The following is a 17,420-nucleotide window of genomic DNA, read 5'->3' as shown; positions in this document are numbered from 1 at the left end:
GAACTCAAAATCTTACAAAAATGAATGTTGAAAATTATCTTTACCTGTAATTGGAAAAAATAAAATACTAGTAAGTGAAAAAAAAGATTTGGTAAGAAGAACAAGGTGGTATATTCAAATCTACCTGATAAAAATCTATGATCCATGGCTGTTAAGTATGGGATCCCTAATAACCCAAATTTTGAATGAACCAGCACACTGCATTATTCAAGTATATTGGCTAACAGTTTACTGTATTTTTCCTTTGTCCCCTGGCTGATTTTCTTTTATCCCAGCCTCATTTCTAGGAGGCTCTAGTCTTCTGGACTAGAGTTGATTTTGACCCTGGCTGCCAAACATTCAATTATATGAGGCATTGAAGACAATAGGCAGCTAGACAGACCCTCTAAATTATTCTGTTTCTATGCTTTTTAATTGTCCTTTCCCTTTAGTTGAAAAATTTCCACTGTCTCAATTGAACTAAGGGGGAAAAGGGATTGTCCAGATGGCTATAAAAACATTGTGGTGAGGCAAATCCCTGGTGACTCAGTGGCAATGTCACACTGCAGATAAATATACAATTCTCATAGGGTAGAACTATAAGGCCCCTTAGGGACCATCTAGTTCAGCTAGGCATCAGCTATTAACTGAAGCTTCTTATTTCTCATATGGAGAAAGTGAAGCCACCCACAGGGGTGGGGTGCCTCGATAAGGTCATATAACTAGTCAGCAGCAGAGCCAGTACTAAATGCCAAAGCCCCTAATTCCCATTCTAGTCTTCTTCCTACCATACCACCATGTGTCAACAGGGATAGGAAAAAGAGGAGGAATAAATATTCTGAGGCCAGTCTGTGCTTGCCTAATAATGCCCAAGAGAAACAACATTTTCATTTGGGGCTCCTCAAAATTTACTGAGGCCTCAGTCTCTTCTAGGGCTTATATAAATTTGAAAGGAAAAACACACACACATAACAACAGTATCCAGCAGCGGAAATTATAGATGAGTATTAATGGAGTGCTCAATTGAAGAAAGCCTTGGAAATCTGCCCAACTATGAGTACTCCTTTTGGCCTGCTTATGACAGGCTTGGATGACTCAAAAGCAATCACCCTTGACTGGACTCTTATACTTAAAAAAAACAACAATAGTACAACTGACCAGAGAGAGCCGGACCTGGACACCCTCTATGGAAGGTGGAGAAGAGCTATGAAGCCTTTGGCACAGAAGTCTACACTGGAAAGCAAGAGGGCTCTCTGTGGCTGTGCTTCTTTCCAGAAAAACAGGTGAAAATGTATGCTCTCCCATAATACTACTATCTGCTGAAAAACAAACAATAGGTCTCTTTTGACTACAGAATAAAGTTTCAATTTAGCTTACTGTTCAAAGCCCATCAAAATCTGGGCCCACTATCACTCTTCAACTTTTTTTCTCAACTGTTTTCCTGAGTGGACTCTTCAATTTACTCAAATGTGACTCTTCACGATTCTTTGTTTATGCTATTCTCACACCACCTCTTGGTTTTCTATTTTGGCCAGAAGCCTTGAGGGTCTTCCCCTCCCAGATTGATTAATTTCTTTATTTACTCTTTTGTTCATTTATTTATTTATTTATTTTGACTGGGTAAAAGAGGCCAATCTTTGCCTCATTTCTTACCTAGCCTTAAGCACTGAATGGGCGTTGCCTCAGGCAAACTGAGACCTGGGAACAATCTTAGCTTACAAAGGTCAAGGTCTCCCACTGCATCAGAGCCATCTCTAGACATCCTCATCTATATCTTGCCACTGGACCCAAATGGCTGCTGAAAGAATGAGGATGGTGACTTTGCACAGCCCTTCCTCACTTAAATCCAATTCACTGCAAGGCATAACATCACCTTCCTATGTCATGGTTCTCTTCCAAGAACTAAGGAAAACAACAACTACCCCCAAGAACACCTTTGTCTTTCCTTGCTTCCCTCTGTTTATCCAACCTTCAAAGCCTGTTTCAAATCACATACAACCTCTGCAAAGTCTTCCCTGACCAAACTCACCAAACTCACTGTTTTCTCTCCCGCCTCGTTTTTTTGTTTTTTTTTTTAGTGAGGCAATTGGGGTTAAGTGACTTGCCCAGGGTCACACAGCTAGTAAGTGTTAGGTGTTTGAGGCCAGATTTGAACTCAGGTACTCCTGACTCCAGGGCCGGTGCTCTATCCACTGCGCCACCTAGCTGCCCCTCTGCCTCTTTTAAGTAAGCCCTTTTATAGGCTGTCCCAGTCATCTGGCACTCACAATGACTTGTATTGCTATCTGATTCATGTATGAACCATATTGTCCCAATAAGGCCTGCTTTTCTTTGATCACTCCCCCTACTCCAACATTGATGCTCCACAAATATATATTTTACATGAACTGAAAATAGGTTACCAGAATTGGTGATGCAACTTGACAGACCATTCAAAAATGAATTGAAATGGTAAGAGGGAAAAGAAGCAGAACCACAAAACCAAGTGTGTGAGCATATATTCTAGTCCTGGGACTGCAGTCCTATTTCAGAGATGCAAGGTCCTCCAATACATGAACTCCTGAACAGAATGCTCTGAGAAAATGTTAATGTGATCACTGAACCTAGAGAGTAATTTAGCATCTAGAGACTGACACAGGAGAGTTAAGAGTTAAATTAGAAAGTCAGACCATGAACAAACATTGGCATCTTTGTTCTTGGTATGAGTTCATGACCACCACCTGTGCAGGGGAATTTTCTCAGAAACCCAGCCAAGGTCTATCTCTAGGAGAACAGGCCCAAAGTTAGGTATGAGATGAATTAGATTTTTATCCCCACTTCCCTTTCTCCTTCTTTCATTCCTTACCCCTCCTCCCCCACCAACCCAATTGCAAGGTTCAAAGATCCCAAAGTGCAGATCACACCTGACTTCCTTACCAATGGCCAGCCTGGAATTCCTAAGGAGCATGGGAGTGTTTCTAACTCACACAAAAGATGAGATGTTTCCTGCACCAAAGGGGAAAGCTGGGAAGCCATCTTTGGAGCTGCCATTCCACCACTCCAATATCTGTGCAGACCTGGAGGCCTGAAGCCCCTCTCCTGTCTCCAGTACTCCTGAGGTCTCAGTGAGCTCTGCAGAATGTTCGTTAATACATTTCACTCAGACATATGGATATGGTGCATGTGTTTCCTCTTTTCTTCTTCCTAGAGGAAATTCTGGTTTGCCATATAGTCAATCATTTGGAAGAGTCTTTGTTACCAAAATGTAGGACTTGAAATGGGTAAAAGAGACTGGTGGGACAGCTAGGTGGTGCAGTGGATAAAACACCGGCCCTGGATTCAGGAGGACCTGAGTTCAAATCCAGCCTCAGACACTTGACACTTACTAGCACTTAACCCTCATTGCCCCACAAGAGAGAGAGAGAGAGAGAGAGAGAGAGAGAGAGAGAGAGAGAGAGAGAGAGAGAGAGAGAGAGAGAGAGACTGGTCAAAACTTCTCCTTTTAAAACTTCTAGAATTCACAAAGAATAGTCCTCATTCACCAAGTTAGTAATGGGGGAGTCTTCTCTCACAAAGGATGAGATATGCAGTGAGTGGAGAGACCAGGGTATAAGATAGATGATCTTCTTTCCATGAGAGACGGCTCTCCTGAAGTGTTATCAGTACAAGGAAGATCAGACATATACCCATATCCCATGTGAGCAGAAACCATGTTCTACTCCTGGGTGACTTGTGAACTTCATAGGATCTTACTTCTGGGAGAGACTGCAGGGATCTTCCTTACGATATTACTACCATAGAGCATATGTCTAGGGCTCCATGTTTTTGTTTTCAAATCACAATGGCATCATCCCAACATGACTGCCACTAAGCAGGCAGAGTGGGATCATGAACCTCATTTTCCTGAAAGCAGGACTTCAGCAAAATATAAAGTGCTCCTGTGTACTGCTGAGCACTGCACCTCAGGAATTGAAATCCAGATCAAGATTCGCTAATAAATTCAGAGAAGTGGTAATGAACTGGGTCTGATATTGTACTGACATGAAGGTCCAGGGCACTCAACCCAGATGGATACCCACACATATCAAAATTACTATAAGACTAGACAGTCAATCAATTAACAAGTGGTTTGTTTGTTTATTTTTTGCGGGGTGAGGAGGGTTAAGTGACTTGCTCAGGGTCACACAAATAGTAACTGTCAAGTGTCTGAGGCTGGATTTGAACTCAGGTCCTCCTGAATCCAGGGCCGGTGCTCTATCCACTGCACCACCTAGCTGCCTTCAACAAGCATTTATTAAGCACTTACCGCATGCCAGGTACTACTTTAAGTGGGTTACAAAAGCAAACGTGACAAGTTCAGAACTGTGCCTTAGGAAGATTAATTTGTCAACAGCATGAAGCATTGATGGGAAAGAAATATGAAATAAGTGATGAGAATCTACTTGGGTGGTTGGAAGGAGGCAGATGTGAGAGAAGCTGCAGAGTTAGAATCAACAGAACTTAGAAACTGATTGGGTTTGGGGAGGCCCCCTTTGTTCTTGTCACTCTTTCATTCTCCACCATAGCCAATGTGCTGCTAAACCCTGCTGATCTTACCACCCTTGAGGGATGGGCTCAAGAGTACAAGCAAAGAGGTTGGTTAGCCCTAACAAGGAACAGAGGCGATTCAGGCCCCTAGCTTCTTCTGATCACTCCCCACCAAACACTCCTCTTACTCTTCACACTAAGTAACTTCACTACACCAGACCATCCATTAATGTTCACACAACATCCTAACCCTACTCTTCTGTCTCCACATCAGCTTCAGGCTCATCATTTACCCTTGACCGAACACCAAGAGTTTTCCTGCTTCTTAGAAGCCCTCAATATTTCACAGAACTGTCATGCTTCCCCAGATGCCACTGCATCCTTAAGAACTATGTAGAAAACTTTTCTAGGAAGGAAGGAAAGAAGGAAGGGAGGGAGGGAGGGAGGGAGGGAGGGAGGGAGGAAGGAAGGAAGGAAGGAAGGAAGGAAGGAAGGAAGGAAGGAAGGAAGGAAGGAAGGAAGGAAGGAAGGAAGGAAGGAAGGAAGGAAGGAAGGAAGGAAGGAAGGGAGGGAGGAAGGGAGGAAGGAAAGAAGATAGGAAGGAAGGGAGGGAGGGAGGAGTTGAAGAAGGAAGAATGGAGGGAGGAAGAATGGAAGGGAGGGTGTGAGGGAGGAAGGAAAAAGGAGGAAGGGAGAGAGAAGAGAAGGAAGGAAGGAAAGAAAGAAGAAAGGGAGGGAGTGAGGGAGGAAGGGAGGAAGGAGACAGGAATTTATATAGCACCTACTGTGTGCTGGGCACTGTACTAAATATAAATATTACATCATTAACTCCTCACAACACTGTGAGGCAGGTGCTGCTGTTATTACCCCCACTTTACAGTTGAGGAAACTGAAGAAAGAAAAGATGAAGTGATCTGCCCAAGGTTACACAGCTAGTAATTATCTGAGGGCCAAATTTGAACTCATCTTCCTGACTCCAGGTCCAGCATTGTATCCATTTCACCACCTAGCTGCCTAACTACTCTTCCTCATCCCTGACCTAACAGACCCCATGTCCTAACACATAGCTAGTTAGTAGTGGAGCCAGAATTAGAACTCAGGTCTCCTGAGCCAAGTTTAGTGCTTTCCATTTTACTGTGCAGATATCCACACCTATATATTTTTTTCCTTTCTTCTGAACCATCCCACATCCACAGCCCAACTCTACCTCCACGATGAAGCAGGAGACAGAATTTCTCTCAAAAAATGTCTTCTGCTCCCTTTTGCTGGTGCACAGATACTTCTGTTGGGTGCAGATGGCGTCACAGCCATAGATCACGATGAAGATGCTGGCATCCGTCCCCGCGGCAAAGACATCACTGGTGTAGATGGTTATCTCATAGGGAATATCTAGAGGGCAGAGAGCTCAAGTGAAAAGGTAACCAGGAGGGTGAAAGTCTAGAAAGGTATTTAAAGATGGAGAAGCCCACTTAGGCTTGGGCCTGGGAAAGGGTGTGTGAAAGAGGTGGAGCTTGCCCTCAGTTGTCCTTCCTACCCCAGCCCCTTTTGGGACCTTTTAGTACTCTGTCATTCTGTGACTGGGCAGCTAGGAAGTGCAGTGGATAGAGTACTGAGCCTGGAGTCAGAAAGACTTGAGTGCAAATCTGGCCTCAGACACTTGCTAGCTGGGTGACCCTGGGCAAGTCACTTCACCCTTTTTGCCTCCGTTTCCTCATTCATAAAATGACCTGGAGAAAGAAATGGCAAACCACTCCAGTAACTCTGCCAAGAGAACTCCAAATGGGGTCACAAAGAGTCACACATGACTGGAAAGCAAACAATTTAATTTAGCCTGACCTATGCTAACCATCAGTTTGTTCTTGTGATATTTGGTTCCCATTTCAACTTTCCTGTCTAATATCTTGTCTTCTCTCTATGCCTTTCAAGATGACAAATAAGGGATAAATCACTATGACAATGTGGTAATGGAGAGAGTCTTGTGGTTCAGTATTGAAGCATCATAGCGCTGGAGTTGGATAGGACTTCAGAGGCCATCTGCTGTAACCCCCTAATTTTACAAATGGGCCTCCTGGGGGATAAGTAATTGAGCAAGTTTATACAAGTCCTAAGGGTCAGAGGTAGGAATTGAACCCAGGTCTTCTGATACTCAAGTTGTTATTTTTCCACTATACTTGTACTGTGTACAGTGCCTGAAATGTAGTAAGTGTTTAATAAATGTTGATTGATTGATTGATTGATTGATTGATGGACTTGCCTAGGAAGAGAGTGGCAGAGCTAAGAGAAGAACTTAGGTCCTCCGACTCAGCCTAGAGCCCTCTGGGCAGACATAGTCCTGAATTTTTTTCTAAACTTCTATTTAATTTGTGTTACTCTTGCCACCCTCCTATATATATACAGAGACAGACATAGACAGAGAGAGAGAGAGAGAGAGAGAGAGAGAGAGAGAGAGAGAGAGAGGGAGGAAAGAGAGAGAGGGAGAGGGAGAGGGAGAGGGAGAGGGAGAGGGAGAGGGAGAGGGAGAGGGAGAGGGAGAGGGAGAGGGAGAGGGAGAGGGAGAGGGAGAGGGAGAGGGAGAGGGAGAGGGAGAGGGAGAGGGAGAGGGAGAGGGAGAGGGAGAGGGAGAGGGAGAGTTTTATAAGGGCAAAGACCATGTCATTTCTCTTGGCTCCTTCACTGAGCCTGGTATAGTGCCAGACACAGGGGAGATACACCAAAACCCATTCTGGATTGCAGAAAGAGAACTGGATTTGAAGTCAGAAGACATAGGTCTGAATTGTGATCCTACCACTTTCTGTGTGACCCTGGGCAAATCTCTGAGCCTCTTTGGTCCTCAATTTCCATATCTATAAAAGAGGGATACTGTTGGTCCTGCTTACCTTACTGGGTGGCCATGAGGAAGTTATTTATAACCCTTAAAGCGATAGAGAAATGGGATTTATTTTTTTCCTAGTGGATCTTATAATTTATTTATATAACTGCAATTGATACAGTTTGCAAAGCACTTCACATACATTTCTCATTTGAGCCTCAACAATCTACACAATCCTGTAAAGTTAGTTCTGTGGTTCTTTTTTTTCTCAATTACATGTAAAGATTTTTTTTGAGTTCCACATTTTTCCTCCCCCCTCCCAAAGCCATCAATGTCAATCATATTGCCACAGAGAAATATGATTTATTATTAATAATAATATTACTATTATTACTGTTATTGTTTTTGTTTTTCTTACTGAATTGAATACCTGGCACTGAGCCTAGATGAATTGTCTCCAAAATGGGGGCTGTGGTCTCTAGGAAGAAGGAGATGTGGCTTGAAGGGGGAATGTCATGTCAACAAGAGCTATGTGATCAACCAGAGGGAGGAGAGATGGGTCACATACCACCTTCTCCACATAGCCAATGGTGCCACTTGTCTCTAAGACAAGCACCTCTACCTTTCACTTGCAGGACCTGCACCAGTAGAGACCTCCTGAGTCTGCCCTCTCCCACCAAGACCCGTACTAGCAGTTGTACGGGTGTCACTGGGAAATCCTCACCCCAAGCATATGTATCCCCTGTCCTCCGAACCACCTCATGGCTGTGGCAGGCCTAGTTCTTCAGGACAGCAATTAGTGATTACAGATCCCAACCCCTGGGGAAGGGTGAAGTATATAGGACAAGCAGGTATGGAAGAAGGAACCTTCTGCACTTCATATCTCATTGACATTCTATTTCCCCCCAAACCTACTCCTCTTCCAAACTTTCCTATTCCTATCAAGAACACCATCATTTTTCCAGTCATCCAAATTCACATCCTTGATTTCATCCTCAACTCTTCACTCAAATATCACCTCATTTAGCTCATCTGTTCCTAAATCTTCTTGCTTCTACCTTCACAACATCCCTCCTAGATATCCCTTTCTCTCTCCTCACATAGCCACAGCCTGGCCCGGGCCCTCATCATCTCTTTACTGGACTATTAAAACAGCCTCCTAATTTTTCTCCTTGCCTCAAGGTTCCTTTCCCCTTCAACCCACCCCCCACATAACTACCGAAGTGATATTCCTTGAAGCAGAGGCCTGACTGTCACACACCATCACCCCCTGTCTTCCCCAACAGAATACTTCAATGGTGCTCTATTATCTCTAGGATCAAATACAAACTCTTCTGTCAGTTAAGGCCATGCACAGCCTGGCCCCAAACTACCTTTGCTGCCTCATTATACATTTCTCCCCTTTGCACACTCTATAGTCAGCCAAATTGGCTTTTTTTCCTGCTCCTCAAACTCATATGAAAACAAAACTAAAATATCCAAACATGAATAGGAAATTAAGATATGATACCATCTAATAGGCAGAACCACATAAAGCAAGAGGCATGGATTTATATTGAAAACTTTCTGCTGGATTGAAACCAATGACAATGCACATTTTCTTGATATTTTTGCATTGTGTGTGGTGAATAAATACATGCTAAAGAACATGAATCCTGCTGAAAAGATGTTATCTTCACTGATGGGGATGTCACCTGTTATTTGATTGTTGTTTTATATACCTTGATTTTTTTTAAAATTGTATTTATTTTATTCTGAACTTAAATAAAACAAGCATTTCCATAATATAGTAGAATAGAAGAAAGATGATTGTACATGAAATTGCAAATCTATTATGTTCAACTTGCTATTCTTTTAAAATATATAATAAAGTTATCAGATAACTTTAAAGTACCTTTAAAATAAAGAAATCCCCCTATTTGGCTACTTATGTTGATGAACTGGACTGAAAAATTAATTAATACCATTTTGCTTCTACCCTAGAGCATATACATGGGTTTTAAAAGTAAATAATAACCTGCTGTCTAGGGGAGGGGGAAGGGAGGGGAGGGAGGGAGAAAAATCTGAAATCATAAAGCTTGTATAAACAAAAGATGAGAACTATCTTTACATGTAACAGAAAAAAATAAAATACCTTATATGTAAAAAAAATTAAATTAAATTAAATTTTAAAAATAATTTTAAAAAATTTTAAATTAAAAAAGTAAACTTTAAAAAAAGTAAATAATAGGGGCAGCTAGATGGCGCAGTGGATAGAGCACCGGCCCTGGAGTCAGGAGTACCTGAGTTCAAATCCGGCCTCAGACACTTAACACTTACTAGCTGTGTGACCCTGGGCAAGTCACTTAACCCCAATTGCCTCACTAAAAAAAAAAAAAAAGTAAATAATAATGGGGGGGCAGCTAGGTGGTGCAGTGGATAAAACACCGGCCCTGGATTCAGGAGGACCTGAGTTCAAATCCAGCTTCAGACACTTGACACTTACTAGCTGTGTGACCCTGGGCAAGTCACTTAACCCTCATTGCCCTGCCCCAAAAAGAAAAAAAAGTAAATAATAACGAAGCATAATGAATCACATTGTTGTAAAAAAAAACAAAGCAAAAGGGTTTTTGTGCTGTTGATATATTTTAAATTTTAAAATATTATTTATTCCACATTTAACTCATCCTTCCTTAATTTCTATTTTTGTGAAACTTTTATAAGGTGCCTGATGTGTTTGTATAATAGTGCACTATACAGTTTAAAAATAAAAATACGCAGATACTAGAGGTATACATTTAAAAATATTTTCCTGAAGGAGTGCATGATGAAATAAGTTTGGAAACCACTAGCCTGGACTAGTACAAAAGTCCCCCACTAATATGCCTATAAACCTGAATGGTGAATAACACCTGATTTTGAAGAGGCAATCTCCCAGTTAAATGCCATCTCTCCCCATGATAAGACTGGAGACTCCAAGTAAAATGTGGGGTGTCTGGTGGGTCCCTTAGACCTGTTCAGGGGTTCAGCAAGATCAAAACTATTTTCATAATAATACTAAGATGTCTTAATTTCCATAGGATAATATCAATAGCTATCACCCACATAAACATAAGCTCTTTGGGATGATCCTCAATAATTTTTAAGAATGTGACATGGTCCTATGACCAAAGTGTTTGATAACTGCTGGTAGAGATTCATGAATTTCTGTGACTACTGAGAGAAAGAGACAGACAGACAGACAGAAAGAGAGAGACAGAGACAGACATAGAGGAGGAAGAGAGAGAGAGAGACGGAGAGTCAGAGACATCAAGAGGCAGAGACAGAGTCAGACAGACAGAGAAACAGAGAGAGACAGAGATATCCATTTCCCTGTCTTCTCCCTTGTAGGTTGAAGCAGTCCCCTAACTCCTGTGCCTTAAAAAGCTGAGTCTTTCTTGTGCCCGCTCTGGCAGATGTGTTTAGAAGAATGAAGGGTAAATGGATTTTTTAATATCAGGCCAGAAGCAACAATCTTAAAGGATAGACTGTAAAAACCCCTCTTTTATGAAGTCTGGACTCTCCTAAGGGAGGAAGTCAGAAGCAGATAAATGAAACAAGCATTCTAAGGATTACCTCTGAGAGCCACAAAATTTCCTTCTCCCTTTCTGTTTCTCCCCTACCCATTCCCTTGGCTCTTGACAAGCAAACTGATTTTCCTATTCTCAAAGGCTATAGTCAGTGTTTCTTTCCTTTTCTGTTCTCTCCAGGGCTTTCCTACATTTCTCTATGTCGATTGGTCAGTTTTACATCATGAGTCCCAGTATTCAGGACCTAAATCGACTTGGTTTTCTCCATTTGGGGATCCAGGCAAGACACTGAACAGATTGAAATTTTTCTAGGTTTAGATTTGGTCTAGAGAATATCTTGATATTCCAGTATTATTCCACTACAGTAATTTTAAAAAATATATAAACCTGTAGAGTTAGAAGGGCCCTTATAGGTCACCTATTCCAACCCCTTAGAACTTGAGGGGATGAGTTTGGGAGCCTCATCTCTGTGCCTAACACTTGGAACATGTGGCCTGGGTTGGGAGGAACGGAGTCACAGGGAACCTACCTGGAAAAATCTAAGGCCTCAGGCTCCCTAGTACTTAATAGGGATCCCTTCTGAAGCTTGGGGATGGCATGGAAACCCCTTCTTTCCCTGCTTCTGTCCCCCAGAAACTCTATGGATTCCTGATCTTTTATCTGACAAATAAGTCATCATTCTCAGAGGAGAAATTTCTAATTCGAACTTGGCTGACTAGTTATTGTTGGGAAGTATGGGAGGGAATAACCCTCTGGTTCTATTAAAAATTGTAATAATTAACTAAGAAATGTGGATTTAGAATTGTAAGGAACCTTAGGGGTCATTGAGTCCAACCTCCCTCATTTTACAGAAGAAGAAACTGAGGCACAGAGATGTTAAGTGACTACCCTAAGGTCACATGGGTAGAAAGTAGAAGACCCAGATCCTCTCATTATAAATCCAGTATGCCATCCACTGGATCCGATTTCTCCTCCTAGAATACAATCCTGGTTTGGTTTGGTTAGGTTTGTCGAATTATCATATGGCTCTTGTATGCCTTGCAAAATGTTTCCTGATAATGACCAAAGAGAGAAAATGTCAAAGCTCTTCCAGACCAACAGCTCCCCACCCTATGCTTCCCTTGGTCAAACAAATTAATGGAGTTTCCATCCTCTACTCTTTCCTGGTCAGATCACCTTCCCAGTACCACACCTTAGAAAGGACACTGATAATCAAGAGTGTATTCATATCACATAAGGACCAGTTGAAGGAACTAAGAGTGTTTTACCTGAAAAAAAAAAAGACTTAAGGAGAATATGAAAATTGTCCTCAAGTATTTTTTGTTTTGGTTAGGTTTCTGGAGGCCATTGGAGGGCCAGCTAGGTGGCACAGTGGATAGAGCACTGGCCCTGGAGTCAGGAGGACCTGAGTTCAAATCCGGCCTCAGACACTTAACATGTACTAGCTGTGTGACCCTGGGCAAGTCACTTAACCCCAATTGCCTCACCAAAAAAAAATGAATGTTGGAGGCAATCAGGGTTAAGTGACTTGCCCATGATCACATAGCTACTGACTCCAGGGCCACTGCACCAGTTAGCTGCCCCATGTCTTCAAGTATTTTAAGGGTTGTAATATGAAATAGGGATGTGGTTTACTCTACTTGGGCCTAAAGGGAAGAACATATAACAATGAGTGGAAAGATGCAAATTTAGGCTTGACTTCCTTACAACAAGAGCTTTCCTAAAGTGGAGTGGACTGCCTTCAGAAGTTATGGTCAGCCCTGATTCCTCTCTCACAGTCACCCTACATACTCTTTGCCAAGTCTTAGCATTTCTAACTTCACCACATCCTTCATATACATCACACAGTCCCCACTGTGGTGCAGGCCCTCACAGCCTTAGCCCTGAGCTATATCAGTAGCCTTCTTCTTGGTCTTCTCAGCTTGAATCTCTCTCATTCCAATCTGTCCTCCACTCAGCTGCCATAGTAATCTTTTTTTGTGTGGGGGGGGCAGTAAGGGTTAAGTGACTTGCCCAGTAAGTGTCAAGTGTGTGAGGCCGGACTTGAACTCAGGTCCTCCTGAATCCAGGGTCAGTGCTTTATCCACTGCGCTACCTAGCTGCTCCCTGCCATAGTAATCTTTCTAAAGCACAAGACTGGCCATGTCATCCCCTCTACTTTCCTCTGAAATTACCTTCCTCATTTGAATGGGACCATTCTTTGAGGGCAGAAACTGTGTTTTTGCCTTCCTTTGTAAACCGAGAATTTACCACAGTTCCTGGCACACAGTAAGTAATTTCTTTTTTATTTTATTTTATTTTTTTAGTGAGGCAACTGGGGTTAAGTGACTTGCCCAGGATCACACAGCTAGTAAGTGTTAAGTGTCTGAGGCCAGATTTGAACTCAGGTACTCCTGACTCCAGGGCCGGTGCTCTATCCACTGTGCCACCTAGCTGCCCCACAGTAAGTAATTTCTAAATTGTTGCTGACACTGTTGACTATCTAGCAGGATCCCTTTCACGGGCAACCTTCAAATGAGATGAGCTGGATGACCATTGGTCAAGTATGTCATAGGGAGTGATTCTTGTTCAGGTACAAATTAGATCAGATACCTTCTGAGGTCCCTTCTAACAGTGAAAACCTATTATTCTATGAATCTTTTCTGATCTCTTCCTCGTTCCAAGCACCAGGAGAAATTCTTATACTGGATGAGTAGGCAAGTAATTACAAGCAAGGTAGCATTAATGAGTGGAATGAAAATTGGTGGGTGAGCCTAGAGGTGATTTGGTTGTTGTTGAGTCATTTTTCAGTCTTGTTCAAATCTTTGTGACCCTGTTTGGGGTTTTCTTGGCAAAGTACTAGCGTATCTTTCTTCAGTATCATTTCCTTCTCCAGCTCATTTTACAGATGAGGAAACTGGGTCAAACAGGATTAAGTGACTTGACCAAAATCATATGGCTAGTAAGTGTCTGAGGTCAGATTTGAACCCATGAAGAGGAGTCCTGACTCCAGGTCCTGTGCTCTACCCACTGCATCACCTAGCTATCCTTATAGTTTTACAGTTTTAGCATTCTCAGAATACTTTTATTTAGATCAACTTCTTTGATGTTTACAACAATCCTGTGAGAGATCAAGGACAGGTATTATTACCCCAACCACTCTTCAACAGATGCAGATATAGGTCAAAAGAGGTGACTGGGTCAAGGTCACACAGCCAATTTGTAGCAGAGGTGAGATTAAGACCCAGATTTTATGAGCCTTATTCATAGGCTTTTATCATACTGCCAAGCCTATACAGACTCTTTGGGAAAGGAATGGAAGGCCCAAAGTCAGCTGGGTAGGCACATTCTACAATGTGCCTAGTGGAATCAGGCAGAATTTGAGTTGAGACACATTAAGGACACAAGGACAGCTGCCATTTACCTACATGGAGTATAAGTTTTAGTCTGTAGCTCTGCGTGGAAGAGGTCCCGGAAGGTGGCCCCATCATCTTCTTCTTTTCCTAGCCATCGTCCACAAGGATACATCAGGCACTTTCCTAGGGATGGTATATCTACCTCTACCCAGTCCACAAACCAGCCTGGGGACTTGCCTAGGGAAAAATACACATGTCTGGCACAATAAGTAGGTAGGGAAGTATTTGAAGTTACTCCCCCCCCCCCCCCCCCCCGTCTATCTGGTGAGATTTCAGGGTCATAGAAAAGGCCCTGCTGCCCAGGTACTCAAATCTTCCTCTAGCTGTTAAATAATGCCTGAAATTCCACCATTAGTGTTTTATCCCTCTAACTTAGGCCTTGATTTCAATGAAAAATGCACACAGTCTTGGAAGGGATTGCACTATAAGCTGTTGTGTCATTGACATCTTGGTGTGAATAGATGTGAGAGCTGCTCCTCATAGGAGAAAAGGAGACAGAGTATGAGGACAATGGCAAAATCCAAAGAAAGGAAAGGGCAGAATTATAATGTAAGGGAATGGGCAGGCTAAAGACACACCAAAAACAAACCCTATAGACTTTGTAATTTCTCCCAGGGCCAATTCTGAAAGCAGGGAAATCATTCTACAACGCGGGGCTGGAGCTTTTCTTGAGGAGATGGAGGAGAAGAGGAGGAGGATTCCTTGGCTGACACAATTATTTGCTATCGTGAAAGGGGGAAGATGGTGATGCGAAAGCAGATGTGATTTGGGCCATCTCTGTGTGTGTGCAAAGACGTCTTTCCTTCTTCAGTGGGCCATATGTGTGAATCGGTGCTGAGAACACAGAGGAAGAAATGAAAAAGAAAATGGGAAAATGGGGGTGGAAGTGGGAAAGGTTGGAGGGACCCAGTATAAGGCTTGAATAGAGCTAAGGAACACAAGAGACAGAGGTGGGAAAGGAGGGCATTCTAGGCATAGGGGGACAAGTCAAAGGTGCAGTCAGGGATGGAATGTCATGGGCAATAGGTCAGGTTATCTTGAATATAAAGTACATGAAGGAGGAAAATGTGAAATTAATCTAGAATACCAGGTTGGAATGAGATTATGAAGGACTTTAAAATCCAGAGGGTTTATATTTTCCAGGGGTAATAGGGAGCTACTAAAGCTTCTTGAGAAGGGGAGTGATGTGGTCATACCTGTGCTTTGGAAATATCAATGTGGCATCTATATGAAAGATGGGTTGGAGAGGGAAGATAATGGAAGCAGGGAGAGTAATTAGGAGGCTATTACAATAATCTAGGCAAGATGTGGTTAAGGGCCCTGCCTTGAATGGTGGCCATAGGGGAGGTTTGTAGGTTTTAAATATTAATGGATGCAAGCTGAATTTAGGAAACTCCGAGATGTCAGATCTCTCCTTGGTTATTGAAAGCAAGGAGGGTTGTTTAGGGTAGATCACCTGACAACTTGGTACTCATTTCAGAGATAAGCCTGAGTCACAGGTGGCAGGGGCTGACCTAGGGTGATATTTCGGGGTGGGGGGAATCTTATGTTCTTAGTAAGAAATGGGGGACAAAGAAGACTCACCTGTATTGTCGTGACCAATCCTGATTTTCTGAAGTTCTCCAAGATAAAATGCATCCACCGTGAAGATTTCAATACTCCCTCTCTCAAATTTGTCCTTGTTGCTGGACTTGGAAGACTTCAAGAGAATTGTCCCTGCCAATGCAGCGGCCCCAGTATAACTGATCATGTGTCACTCCAGCCTGAGAATAGCTCAGTCCTCCCATTCTCTCCCCACAAGTGTGGGGAGTTTGCAAAGGGAAAGAGGGTGAGGTGGGCACCCTTTGACACTCCCCTGGTAGAAAGGGCTATGCCCCTACAACAAGGGGAGTTCTTATAAGATCCCTCCAGGGGAACAGAAGAAGAGAAAGGGGACACCAGTGACTGTGCTGTCTAGACACTCCCACCTTGGCTTTTGGTTCGAGTTTAAAGTCCTATTTGCCTGGTGGTGATCTTGATGTCAGTCTGGAATTTGAGATGAGTTTGTGAATTGTTGCCCCTTTCCTCCTCTGTAAAACAAACATGCCCTCCTTCTAAGTCCTCCCAGTCTTCTCCCACATTTCCCTGGAATCACATCTTTGGCCTATTTCCTATAGTAATTATTTTGGGATTAAAAGAGACGATTCTCCAGTCTGCCCATTGAGTCTTTGGCTCACTCGCTTCCTTGTTTCATCTTCCTTATTAAATGTAGACACCTAGTAGGAGACTGGGCATCTACTGAGTACTCAGAAGGTTAATAGGCTAGCTAACTAACACTGGGCAACCAACCAACTGAGTTAAAGAGGTAGATTGCTAGCTGGCTATCTAAAAAACTGGGAAAGGGAATTGGAAGAAGGCTCCAGTTGTCTCCAGGTTCTTTGGCATTGCCCATTGATGCTGGCACCTTCTGTCTAGCACACTGCCTGCTGCTCTTTAGAGTTATTGGTCATTTCTGTTTAACATTTGCAAGATCACCATCTCCCCTTCCCCTCAATAGTCTCCAATGTCAGGAGAGGAATAAAGGAAGCTGATGGAAAGTACAACAAGCAGCTCCCTCATGTTTGGGGTCCAGGACCCCTGTCATTCAGATTTTGAAATGCAAACCCAGTGATGGCCACAGGGAAATCAAAGGAAGCAATGTGAAATTTGAGAAGGAGCCTTAGTAGAAAGACCTATTAACAGAACTAGAGACATTTATCCTGAGGGAAAGACGGCTGAGGGAAAAGGGCTTTCATTTAATAATTTCCAAGTCCATCAAGAGTTACCATATGAGCAGGACTGAGAATGGGGGCCAAAAAAAAAAGGCACAAGGGACTAAAATGGAGGAAGATGGATTTAGGTCAAATATGGTACAGAATTTCTGTGATAGTCCCCCAAACTCATGCCTATGAACCTTTCTGTGGCCCTTCAGACTAACTTCTCTTTTCTGGACATTGGGTATTTTTATCCTCCCCAGCTCCTGTCCTACCCTGTCATTTTATGGAAAGTTGCCTCAGAAACCAAGCCCCCAAATTGCTTTTCCTATTTGATTCAGCAGGACCTCCCCCAGTCCCCTAGTTCTCTCTGACTCGGACTTCAAAGATGGGAAATCATTCAGAAAGGCCTGAGTGAGAGCCAGCCTCTCCATATACAACTCTTCACTAC

At 42.9% G+C, this 17,420-nt stretch overlaps 1 protein-coding gene across 3 annotated transcripts in view; it reads right to left on the bottom strand.

Annotated features, from left to right (window-relative positions):
- Window positions 1-17,420, bottom strand: part of LOXHD1 (lipoxygenase homology PLAT domains 1) — a 277,309-nt gene that overhangs the window by 99,492 nt on the left and 160,397 nt on the right. For all 3 annotated transcript variants that reach the window (XM_043977280.1, XM_043977281.1, XM_043977283.1), the window contains 3 exons: window positions 15,822-15,953; window positions 14,250-14,414; window positions 5,693-5,874 (listed from right to left, as the gene is read on the bottom strand). In XM_043977280.1, the coding sequence (XP_043833215.1) occupies window positions 5,693-5,874; window positions 14,250-14,414; window positions 15,822-15,953 (479 nt within the window). The remainder of the gene's footprint in view (window positions 1-5,692; window positions 5,875-14,249; window positions 14,415-15,821; window positions 15,954-17,420) is intronic.

The sequence above is a fragment of the Dromiciops gliroides genome, chromosome 1 (assembly GCF_019393635.1).
Source record: "Dromiciops gliroides isolate mDroGli1 chromosome 1, mDroGli1.pri, whole genome shotgun sequence".
In the NCBI taxonomy this organism is placed as follows: Eukaryota; Metazoa; Chordata; class Mammalia; order Microbiotheria; family Microbiotheriidae; genus Dromiciops; species Dromiciops gliroides.
This window is presented reverse-complemented; position numbering and strand designations above follow the sequence as displayed.